The sequence below is a fragment of the Caenorhabditis remanei genome, chromosome IV (genome assembly GCF_010183535.1).
Source record: "Caenorhabditis remanei strain PX506 chromosome IV, whole genome shotgun sequence".
Taxonomy (NCBI): domain Eukaryota; kingdom Metazoa; phylum Nematoda; class Chromadorea; order Rhabditida; family Rhabditidae; genus Caenorhabditis; species Caenorhabditis remanei.
The window spans coordinates 14,915,166-14,927,496 of NC_071331.1; the positions used below are offsets into that span (position 1 = coordinate 14,915,166).

Sequence of the window (12,331 nt, forward strand, 5' to 3'; positions counted from 1 at the left end):
AGAATATCTTCCACCAAAAGATCAAATAATGCTACATGAAGATAATAAGAAATCGGAAAGAATAACTGAATAGTTCCCCGATCGAAATATAGTATATTCTGTAGGATGATCAGTAGTACACTAAATGTGTTCGAGTGTGTTTCAATTGTTGAACTATCAAAAAACTAACTCATTCATATTTATATTTAAAACTGTTCATAAGTTTTCATGTGGGTGGTTGTAGTGAGATAATTCCTTTTTTCCAACTGTTTCGTCACTCTTTTTTTTCTTCTTTGGTGATGATCTATGCAATGACAAATATTTCATTTTGTTTGGACAAGAGTTGAACTTTACAAGAATTCGTTAGGACCACATTGGATATCACATCATACTTTTCAGAATTCATCATTCTGAACTTCAACATATCCAGAATGCAAATGCTTGCAAATTCCTTCAGGTGGAGGCGCGATCCTCACAAATTTCAGAGAGTTTTTGATTACAAAACACCAAGTGTTCATCGCTAGGAACTTCATGTTCCACCACATATCTTCATACAAAAACCAGAAAACGCCGACTTTAAAACTTGGGAATAACTTCAGTGTTTGGAGACTCATTTTGATCAATCTTGTCAACGACGAGCCCATGAGTATAAAGATAATGTTTCACTTGTTAATATTTTATTTTTTAAGACTTCACAGTCAACGATAATAAGTTTTCCAACCTGAAAATAACAATTCAATAATTTGAGAACAGCTGCTCACTGAACCGAGTTCAAGATTTCAATCCGCTTCCTGATCATCCAAAAAATCTCTAACTTTTTCCGCCGTCTAACCTATTGATATCTTCTTCTCACGTGCTCCTCCAGATCCATTCATCTTTTTGTCACCGGTCAGCTGTCGATCGATTCACTATCAATAAACTTATTTTCCCTCTGCTCTGGTTCCCACAAAAATGATATCTTTCTCCCACATTCTCTCATTATTTCTTCTTATTCTGATCACTCCCGAAGTCGTTTTCTCTTTCTGTTACCCGAAAATTCCATTGTTGGATTTGCAACCTGCACAGGTCTGAAACAATCATTTAAATATGAAATCTCTCTTGATTTCAGTATAATGGATCGTGGTTTGTCATTGCTCGAAAACCATCAAATTCTCGATATTTCCTTCCAAAGAATATCAATTCTAGTATGATCAGTTTGATATTAAATTCTGATAATACTTCATTATCATTCTCTGAATATCATACTGTGTAAGTGTTTCTTTTCTTGATCAATTTCAAAATGACGAATTCCAATTTTTAGAGAGCAAAAATGTAAATCGTTAACAGGAAATATGACAAAACATAAGGGAGGATATATGCTGGAAGTGAAACAAGAAGCTGGCACTAATTATGTTGAAAAGAGTGAGTTATTTATATTTACAGAATATGGACTTTGCTCGATTCCAATATCTCGAAAATTCTAGTTTTTTTTCGCCCGATTTATCACGGATATTCTGGAGAACAAAATGAAGAAATGAATATGGTTTTGTACGGATGCCTCGATGGAAATGATAATGGTTACTGTTGAAAACAAAGAATGTAAACATTCAATTCTCCCCGTTTCAGGCGGCTGCAAAATTGGCGACGAACTCGTATTGATTATGAGTAACTCCCGTCATCCGCAGACTCTGCAACTCTATAAATCTGCTCAAGTAATCGAAGATGAAGCATGTATTGATATTCTACATTTCACAGCATTGGACACTTATAGTAATAGGATATCTGAGTTATCTTTATAAAGAAATGAATTTAAGCCGAGTGTGGAGACGAAATGGTAGATGAAGATCAGAAGTTGAGACATGCCAAAATAGATGAAGACAATGAATTCGTTGATGTCGAGTGCCGAGTTGAAAATATTCGACCTGCTAACAATAACATCTCCATTTTCTTCGTATGTTTATACTCAGTTTCCATGTCCTTCAACATATTCCTTTTCAGAAGGAACCACGTGTTCTTACAGTAGTTGCCTACATTGACGCAAGTTTATCAGGAGAACAAATCGCTCATATCAGTTGTCGATACAACTCGGAAACCACTGCAGAATGTGAATGGATTCGGTCAGCTTTTCCAAAGTTCTTTAGGATTACTGTAGATTTAATTTTCAGACAAGACACTTGCTTCAAAACAAACTTGACTCAAACATTGAGCACAAATCAAATTCAAATCTCCTCTTCAATTTTAAAAATTAATGGGAGCACTGTTCCAATTGATTGTATGTTTTGTTTTCTGATGTTAATATTCCAAAAACACATTTTTCTCAGGGTCAGGATTCGTTCTGTGGGAAAATGGCGACGAATATATTTCGATGCATTGTGGACTTGTTGATGATGATGGAGCATGTGATTCAGTGAGAGTTTATGTTTGGTCAGATGAAGATCATATGGATCAACCGACTATAAATGAGATTTATCGAGAACTTCAGAAAGTTTGTATTGATCCAACTGATTTGATCTTTCTCAACACTTTTCGTATGCTGCATCTTCCTTTTTCTCAACTCAATTAATATTTCCAGATGAATGTATAATTCCGTCGCCAACACCAAGTCTTCTTCACTGTCAATCTCCAAATGGATGGAGTCCAATTACTTTGTCAATGCTTCAAGGTGTCTGGTATATTGCTGCTGACTTGAATGCTGATCCTAAAATGTTTCTACAATCAACAGTTATAAATATGAAGAGAATACAGAATAGTTCTGATCTGGAATTGATTTATTATGCTCAAAAAGAAAGTGATGGACGATGTATTGGACCAGGAAACGGAACAGTTCGATTGACAGATAACGGGGAACTTCATGTTCACATTGAGTATTCATATTCATTTGTTCCTGGATACAAAAGTTCAATCAAATGTATGTCATCTCTCTCTATATTATCTGATAGTAATTGTTTCAGTCAAATTTCAAATTCTATATCTGGATAACCAGAGAGCAGTTCTCTATTGGTGTTTCCGTCGTGCAGAGAATGGAACTTGTACTCAACATGACGTCACTTTTATGATTCGTTCTCGACATTTCTCGCATAATGATCTTTCAATGATTCTTCCGTATTTGGACAAAGTGTGTATTGATCGCAAAGATTTGAGATGGTTTGATTTGCATTGTGAGTTATTTTTAGATTTGTGATTTATGAATTGTGACATAAAAATGATTCAGCGCAATGTGGAACTGAAATCTCATCATCGACGATTCTCCGCAGAGATCTGATCACATTAACTCATTACCACGTCTTGGATATTTTGACGAATGTTCAGGAACCAAAGTGTTTGTACAATGAGATTCGGGGTGTCAAGGCGGATTTTTACTCGGTAAACTATACTTTCAATAGACTTTTCATCTTAAAGTTCTTCAGTTGGAACGTGCTGGAACATGGTTTTTAATGTCTCGAATGGATGAAATGAGTATGGACACGTATGCAATGGTCGGAAGAATATTTGCAGTAACCAACTCAACTGCAGTACTTCGTCTTTTCCAATCAGCGTAAGCATTTCTCATTTGAATTTCCAAAGATCCAAAGTGTAAGTTTAGTGCATTACCAGGAGAGCCACGTGAATGTTTCACTCGAGTTTTCACAATTCGAGAGCGAGAAAATAAGGAAAAGTTGGATTATTGGTACGAGTTGCATTTCGAATCGACAACAAAGAACTCAACATTCAGTGAGTGTCACTTTTGATTGACAGTTCGTTTGATTCAAACAACATGTTTCAGTGATATTTCGTTTCTTATTCTACAATCGACATGTTGGAGTCATTTATTCATGTTTGAGAAACAAAGCCGATGGAAGGTATATCAAGATCCCTCTCTTTCCCGAGAAACAAAGTTTTAAAAAGAAGAAAAAGCTCACGAGTGAGCGCACAACAAAACTAATTATACTAATTAGGATAATATGAAGTGGCGGTGTGGCGGAAATGTGGTTGGTGGGAAATGAAAGTGAGAGAATGGAAGAAAGTGTGAAGAAATGGCAAGACGAAAGAGAAATAGAGCTCATTGCTATACTTATGAGCAAAGTGCAAGCAGCCACTTGAGTTAAATGGTGACGAACCAGATGGTTGAGGAACTTACAGAGAGTTGGTTTAAGAGACATAATTGTTATGATAATGACACAAGAAATGATTCCATTCAATTTGAAACTTTTGCTGAAATGGGCATGCAGTTTTTCCAAAATAGTATTCGTTTCAGCAATTTTCAGTAGAGAAATATCAACGTTAGAAGGTTGAGAGTGTGTGATCAGTAACCAAATTGTCTAAAACTTTGCTAAAATTGGAAAGCACAACTTATTTTATTGACTTTCACTTGAACAAAATTCTTTGTCGAAATGAAAAATGGGATTTTGGGGTTATAGTTCTATTTTGGGCTTAAATTATCAATCACAGAATTAAACTCCAGGGGTATTCTAGAATTTCTACAAAAATTGAGATTTTCTGGTAATTCATAGTCTTGCGACACCCTTTCAATACCAGTTTTCTTCGATAAGATTGCAAAAACCAGTAGCTTTTGGCAGTTGCTGTATCCCAAATAGTTTTCGATGTAAACCGTTTTTCCAGATGTGATGAAAAAGCAATCTATGTCATCTCCCGCCACGAGTCTATTGATCACGCTGAGCTGACTGTAATCGAGAAAGTTGCAAAGTCTGTATGCGTGGAACCACTTCTTTTGTATCATGTTGCTGCTCATGGTAAGTTTTTAGAAAAATCATTCATTGTAAAGAAGAAAAAATGATATCATGAAAAGGCACCGATTGAAGAAATAGGCTTGAACAAAAAGAAAGAATGAAAGTGAGAAAAAGAAAGAATTGGGAAAGAAACAAAAGAAGAATATCACAATTTTGAAGGCACTTTTACATAAATTCTAAACTATTTTAGATCCTATTACCCGATTTCTTTTTCAGACGAATGCATCTTTGAACACAGTCGTCTTAAACCTCCCGCATGTAGTTCCATCGATATTGTATCGAGTAATGCAGAATGGATTGAAATGAATCTGCAACAAATTGAGGTTAGTTAGTGTATTTCTCTCTTTAAGTTCTGCAAGTCCCGGTCCCCCCAAAAAACTGAAAAAAAGAGAAGAAGAGAGGAGACCGCAAAAAATAATTTAGTTGTCAACTTCACTTTGACATATGAGTTCCGTTTGCGATTTTGGGACGAGTCTCTTGAGTACGGAGTTGTCTTTAAAAGAGAAAAAGAGAAGAGAGAAAAGGAGATGAAAATAGGAAATGTGTACTTTTTGTGATCGGAAATTTGCATATAAATATAAAGGAGCACCTTTTCTGAACATTTATGCAAATCGCGAACGTCTGGAGGAAGACTTCAGGTTCTTCGAATGACTATAGAAGTTAGAAATCAAGTTAACCCTAGAAGTAGAAAATACAGTAACCATATGATCTTACGTGTTCGAATTCCTTATTCCGTTCAATTCAACTCATTTTCAGGCATCCTACGGTCGTCTTCTCTACCAAGTTGTTGCAAGTTCAAACAGTCGTGCACCTACATTTGCCCTCCGATTCGATGGACAACACTTCCAAAAAATCACCGAGCAGTACGTGTTAAATCCCTCTCATTTTTCATTCTTTTCATTGTGACCACACGCGATTCTTAGGCACGCAAGCCCTTCTCTATCTGCTTCTGCCTTCACATAATTCATTTTTCGAGAGCCCTTTTTGAAGAGCAAATTAGGTTCTTCTTTTGGTCCCTCTCTTCCCCTTTTTCTCCCCTTTTTTTACTTTTCTTCGTGGAGACTCTCAGTTTTTTGTGTGTGTTCGGAGAAGCACAAAAAGTTTCTTCTCCTTCAACTGCTCCCATCTCATCGGAGCACTTGGAAAGAGCTCACACAAAAACTGCAAATTTATTCACAAGTCAGTGAATAGAGGACGCGCACCGCTGAGCACACGGAAAATGAGGAGAGATAAGAGAAAACGAGAAATGAATTCTATGAAATTCGAAACAGATCTGACACATTGGAAGAGAGTGAGACAGGGCAATACTAAAGAGAAACTCCATGATTTTTTAATCGTCATCCTCTAGTTGCAGATGGCAAAAAAACATTGAGAGAGAATCGGAAAATGTGAAAAGTGGCGGCTCAACATGCGATTTTCTTTTTGACGTTTTTGATGGACTCTCAGAAAAACTATTTTGAAATTTAGTTGTTCAAGAAAAGTGGTATCCTTCTTCTCTACTCAAGGAGAAACATTAAGACTTAAATTAAGAGAGAAGGCACATAAACATTTTTGTAAACTGAAAAGAAAAAAAAACAAACCAAAATAAAAACTAGTTTCATCTTCAGACCATCCGGATGCCTTTCTTCTCCAATTGCTCAAATTCGATTCTCTCAACGTAACCGGAATCTGATATATCTTCCTTCTGATGATGGCCTTATTGCTGTTATTCATCCAGCTGGTGTACGATCCGATCTTCTTCTTCGAGAAGCTCAAATGTCGGGTGTTCTTCCGTGTTTGGCTCCGACTCCAATTCCAGAAAATCAAAATTGTACTCAATTAGTTGCTCCAGTATGTAAATATCCGAATGAGGCATTGACAGATACCGAGCAGGTACGGTAGATGGGGTGAGAAGTTGAAGCAACAGATTGAAATTTCAGATGAACGGAGATTGGTTCCTATTTTCTTCTGATCCAATGTTTGTGTTGAACTGGAGATGTACATTCAAAGACGGAGATGATGATTACACTCATTCATTTGAATGTTTCTCCGAGTCTTGGGTTGGAGAATGTGAGCGTCCGACACGTGGAACACTTCACATCAATGCATCCAATTCAACATTCTACACCGTTTTTGACGAAGAAGAGGCTCCAATTCGAACTCCAGAAGCAGAAATCTTCACATCTGGAAGGATATCAGTGACCGATGAACGTTTAATATTGCTTAAAGAAGATCATCTCGTTGGAAGAGCGTACTCGTTGTGGTTGAGAAAAACTGAGGGTGGAATGACAGAAAAAGTGAAACAAGACGCCGAATCATTTTGTGTTTGGCCAATTGAATCGCAAATCAGACATACTGCAATGTTGTGTTAACATAGATGACAGTAGTAGTTGAATGCAACGACCTGAAATTATATATATCGGAATAAAGCTATGGTTTTCTTTTGAATTTTCACACTTACCATAACAGTAGCTGCTCCGACTGTAAGAGGAACAAGAACCAAAAGTACAGTGAGTAATGATGTCTTTGTCGTTCCTTCTCGTTCCATTAAACCAGGTGGAGGCGGTGGAATTCCATCGTCGGGTCGATCCATTCGATGAAAAACCAACGGAGCATCGTGGTGTCCAGGTGGCTCAGCAGGTGACATTGAATCCTCTTGACGACTGGAATCGAAATGAGATGAGGAAGAAGACGGAGCATAACCAGAAGAAGAAGAAGAAGAAGAAGAAGAAGAAGAAGAAGAAGAAGAAGACGAAGAAGATGATGAAGCGGAAGACGTTCTTCTGAAGACACACAAACCAGATGCATGCGGATTATCAAAATATTCGCGGCCGCCTCACACACCCGGGATTCGTATTTTCAATTGAGAGAAGTGGTTTATTGAGAAGCTTTGAAATCAGGCAAATGTGAGCCAATCCAAAAATAATTCATTCGTGCAATTAATGGTGTTTGTGAAGGACAAATCGGTATGTTATTCTAAACGAATAGAATCGGAAAAAGGAACGGAAATCGGGAGTGACAAGAAAATGATGGTGTAATTTAGAATTTGAAGAAGATTTGTGAGAGAAAGCGACCTAATTGTCATGCTATTATAGCAAAAAGTGACTAGTTAAGTTTGTGTCAAATCGAATCAGGGTGTGAAGCGTGGAAATTCTAGAAAGAAAATTCTAGAAAGCAGGTGCCAGAATAACAATCCTATGTTGTAAAAATAAAAAGTACGTAAACCTTATTTTTGACTGCAAGGAATACAGTCGTAGGTATTATCATTCACCTATTTTCAATCTCTGATTCCGGGAATACCGATTTTTTCTAAATTTTAATCTAAAACTGGTACGTATCGGGTATCAAGGTTTTGAGCATTGAGACCGCGTACAGTATAGGCTGAAACTGTCGGCTGAGTCATTTTCCTCTTATTTCTATCTATATTTGTCTTGCTTTGTTGGCCATCAGAACTCTAAAAGTACACTTTTGAATGCAACTTTTTCTCCGTATTCCGAATTTCCTGGTTTCCTATTCTATCCTCATTTTATGCACTATTCCCAGAATACAATTGCTCGTCATCACGTCTCGGGGCGGCTTCGTCAAAGTATCCTCCTTTTTGATGTTTCATAGCAGAAATATCTTCTTCTTCTTTCTTCTTTTTTCTTATTCCATCTTCTACATTCAATTTGTAAGAAGAAGAAGAAGGAGGAGGAGACAGCCACTTTTGAAAGAAGACTCGGTTTTCTAACGAGCCTCCTTCTTGGCAACATTGAATCAAAAGAAGGAAAAAAGAAAGAAAGAAGAAGAAGATGTGATAATCCAATTCTCAGTGCAGAAACAAGTGCTAGTGCTCTCTGTGAGTATGTGTTAGAGGCATGCCACGTCATTCCTTATCTCAAAATAAAAACCAACCTTGTATGAGTTCTTAAAAAGGCGAATGTGTTGCAGAACGGTTGATCACATGCACACAAATCCGTCCATTTATCATCTTCGTTCCTGCAAAATCGAACAGTTCACTCGAAATTTTTGAAGCTTTCAGTGATGATATTTATAAACATTCAGGTATGAATTTGGGTTACGTTTTCTCAAATGTTCACCAGTGCGGCTTCCAGTTTTCAACCTATTTTTCCTTTAGAGTTACTTATTTGTTAGCTCCAAAAGTTAGCTTTTTAGATTTTTCGTGTTTCTGTACTGATAACTCACAGTTCTGTTTCTTATCCTATGAAAACTTCAAACCCCAGAAACAGGTCACTGACAACTACAGTACCCCTTTTTTGAATAAATGAATATTTGAAATTGTATATGATGATCCCTATTATTCAGACAAAAGAACGAAACCACTCGTTATTTTTCTCAAATTTTATACATTCTCTTTTTGTGGATAGCACCATCAAAAACAAAGCAGAGGTCCTCTCTCTCTCTCTGTGCTCCGTCGTTCCATTTTTCCTGCTTCTTCTCAATATATACATGGGATATGTGCATATACTCTCACTATATAGATATTTGTGTGAGAAGAGCCCTCAAGTCAAAAACTTGTATGCTTTTCGATGAAGTGTCCCTTCTCTCCGTCAGTCAATTCTTGTCGACGTGGTGGTAGGCTCTGACAAATGATGCGTGAAATGATACATGTTGGTATATGAGAAGAAGAAAGGAAAAAGAGAAACTCTTTTCTCAGTGTTCTTTTTTGGGTTCTCTCTTCATTCCTTCTGACAGATGAACAAGACACGACGGACATCATTGCGCCTGGATTTGTCATTTGTGATGGATGAATTTGTTTGGATATGTCGAGGGGAACCAGTCACTTGAATACACCACTAAATCACATCTTTATGGTCTACTGAATATATTTCAGATCATGGAAATTTAGGATTTAGGTAGTTTCGATGTGAAATGATTTCGGTCAGACGACCAGAGTCTCCTTCAATGGAGTGATGGATATTGTCTTGATATCAATCTTATAAATTCAAACGGATTCATACATTCAGATGTCCCATTACACATCCCGGAGTATAGATCTTCACCATTCTCGTCAACGTTTCCGACTAGTTTTATTCTGATTTTTTCCGAAAATCGTGCGTCATTCCCTACGTTGCCACAAGCACAATCTGGGCAACTGTTGATCAAAAATTCACAAGTTTTCTCCCGTTTTTTCGAGTACTTCTCTCGGACTTTCTTACTTTCTTTCCTCCTGAATCGCATACTAAATGCATTAGGCTCAGTGTGCTCCAAGTCATCTTCTTCCCGTCTTCTGTGTGTATGTGCGTGTGGGACTCAAAGAGCATCACGTTGAGTTTCGGGTAATATGAGACGACGCAAAGGAGCAGAAGAAGAAGAATAAGAAGAGGCGGCAGAAGGCCTTCTACTTTTTCTCCGTTTTTGCCACCAGATCTATCGGAGAAACAAAAAAATAGGTTCACTTTTTACCCCCCTGTTTACAAAAAAAGTTTAGAAAAGAGAGAGTACAAAATATTGGAAAGCACAAATCTGATATGCATGCCCTCCGAAATGCGTCGTAAAATGTTATGGGCTCACAGCTTCTGGGGGAGCAGTTTAGAGCAGTTTGGGTGGTAATCGAATGCTTCATTGCTTCTTCTTCTTCTCAGGTGTCTCCACCTAGTATTCGTGGGAATCACGACCCAGATAATAGCCAAACACATTTAGACTCTCTTGTTCCCCGTCCACACACACACAAAATAATGCAATCACCGTCAGGGGTGTCGTTCGTTTCGGTTGTCGGGAGAGAGAGAAAGAGCTAACGACCGCGAATTCGTCATTACGAACAAATGGGAATTAGATGTGGAATGAGCTGGTTTCTAGTAGGTTAAAGCTTGTTATCCCGTCAACACCTTTAATCACCTTTTATGGCAATTTTTGATTAAATTCACCCAATTCCCATATTTATTTTTCCAACGCATGACCCATTTACCCAAAAAGAAAAAAAGTCAAGAAGGTTCTCTATTGAGAAAATAGGAAAGATTCTGAATAATTAATATTTTCTTTTCTCTCTTCATTTATTTGGATTATTTTTGGAAAAAAGGGAGACGTATCATTGATTTTTAAACAAAAAAGTCAGACGGAGAGTGGGAAAAACTGAATTAATTGTCGTGTGCTCAGTTTAACCGCTTCAATCACAAGTAGATCAGAAAGTGAAACTTTTTTTCTTAAATCAAGAATGAAAACTCACTTATGACATCCCAAAGTGTTGGTTCCACATGTTCGTATCACTTGATTACTGTCTCTGAGTATTCCAACCAGACAAACTGTTCCATCACATGATCCATACGGTACACAGTGATCATCAGTACAGTAACACTTTACAGAATTCACCGCATCCGGAAGAAAGAAAATTAGAAGAAGAAACTGGATTTGATACCGCCATCGTTGTCGTCCAGGCCTCATTCTATGACATGACAAACTAGGTGAGAAACGGGCGGGACGTGATCTGAAATTAAACATTTATAGATCTAGAAGAAAAAGTTGAAGGTTACTGTAGAAAAAAATGTCCACGATAATAGAAAAAAAATTTTTTGAAACAACTGGTCTAAAACCGGAAAAAAAGTACAGTCTTTCGCTAAAAAAATGGAAAAACTAAATCAAAGGTTTCTGAAAATCTCAAGAGCCTTTTCTACATTTCTCATGCTCGGAAAAATGAAATTTTTCAATTCAAAAAAGAGAATGAGAATATTATGAGTCAGAATCACATGTCCATAACATTTTATGAACGTCTAGAAGAGCTGAATTGAAAAAATGAAGTACTTCATAAACAACGTCTTTGATGTATCTGTGTAGACAGACTACATCTTGAGAAATCGAGAAACGTTATTCCAGAAAACAGTCTTCGAAATAAAACGAATGGCTCAGAACAGTTGGTTCTTAACATTTTGGAACAGGAATAAAACGAAAAGAGGGAAAAGGTGAATGAACACTGAATAAAACATAACAATAGAGATGCTAAAGACAAAACAAAGGCGAGAAAAAAGAAAAAAACGGGGCGAAAAAACTCGGTGGGTGGGGTTTTCGTCTGTCACTCTGCGTTTCTGAATCTCTAGATCTATCTGAGGCGGCGGGTCCCCTCGTCCGAAAGACTCACTCATCGATTCTGACGGACAAAGTCGGAAGGGCCTAAGCCCCGCCCTTTTCTCCCGGGAGCCACACCGTAAGACACGCCCATTTTTCTCTTTTTTCAAGGGCCCACAGTGATGTCATTTTTCATAAGTTTTAGGTGTTTCTGTTTAAGAATAAAGATTGAGAATCGAATATTGAGAAACTCGAGAATCCTGGGATTTCCTACCAGAACAAAATGAAAAAGAGTGTGACAGACATAATAAGATAGATTGACTACATCATCATCATCAGAAGAGAAACAGACACGTCGATTCAATTCTCTTCTTCTTCTCATTTTGTCGCCATTTCCATTTTTCTTTTCTATTTGCTCTGTGTTGCCAACGGCAGGAAGTGAAGAGAATAGAGTGCATGTATATATAAATCTATTCAATTTCCACTTTCGGAATGTTTGGAACATCTTTCCCATATAAGCCCTTTTCTGTCTTCTCTCCAAATAATTTTCTGAACTCTCGGAAGAAATTGTTGGATCAGTGCAGTTTCAAGATTTTTTCATCACGTCAAACAGCTATAAACCTTTAGATAGGATTCAGAAAGTGTTCTATTAAAATCTAAAAAGTGGT

General features: G+C 37.3%; 2 protein-coding genes across 2 annotated transcripts; one reads left to right on the forward strand and one right to left on the reverse strand.

Moving 5' to 3' along the window:
- Nucleotides 1-930: 930 nt before the first annotated feature.
- On the forward strand, nt 931-7,036 carry GCK72_014179 (uncharacterized protein; the record flags this gene model as incomplete). The annotated part of the gene is made up of 20 exons (XM_053730170.1): nt 931-1,044; nt 1,088-1,227; nt 1,280-1,380; nt 1,443-1,535; nt 1,585-1,728; nt 1,773-1,909; nt 1,957-2,075; nt 2,124-2,230; nt 2,280-2,486; nt 2,531-2,866; nt 2,910-3,116; nt 3,170-3,321; nt 3,366-3,493; nt 3,542-3,669; nt 3,722-3,797; nt 4,558-4,688; nt 4,902-5,008; nt 5,442-5,548; nt 6,293-6,557; nt 6,605-7,036. The coding sequence occupies 20 exons, from the start codon at nt 931-933 to the stop codon at nt 7,034-7,036; spliced, it is 3,231 nt and encodes a 1,076-aa protein (XP_053584942.1).
- GCK72_014180 (uncharacterized protein) lies at nt 7,033-11,045 on the reverse strand (the record flags this gene model as incomplete). The annotated part of the gene is made up of 4 exons (XM_003100673.2): nt 7,033-7,068; nt 7,126-7,447; nt 8,559-8,642; nt 10,831-11,045. 4 exons carry the CDS (start codon nt 11,043-11,045, stop codon nt 7,033-7,035), a joined length of 657 nt encoding a protein of 218 aa, XP_003100721.2.
- Between the last annotated feature and the right edge of the window lie 1,286 nt (nt 11,046-12,331).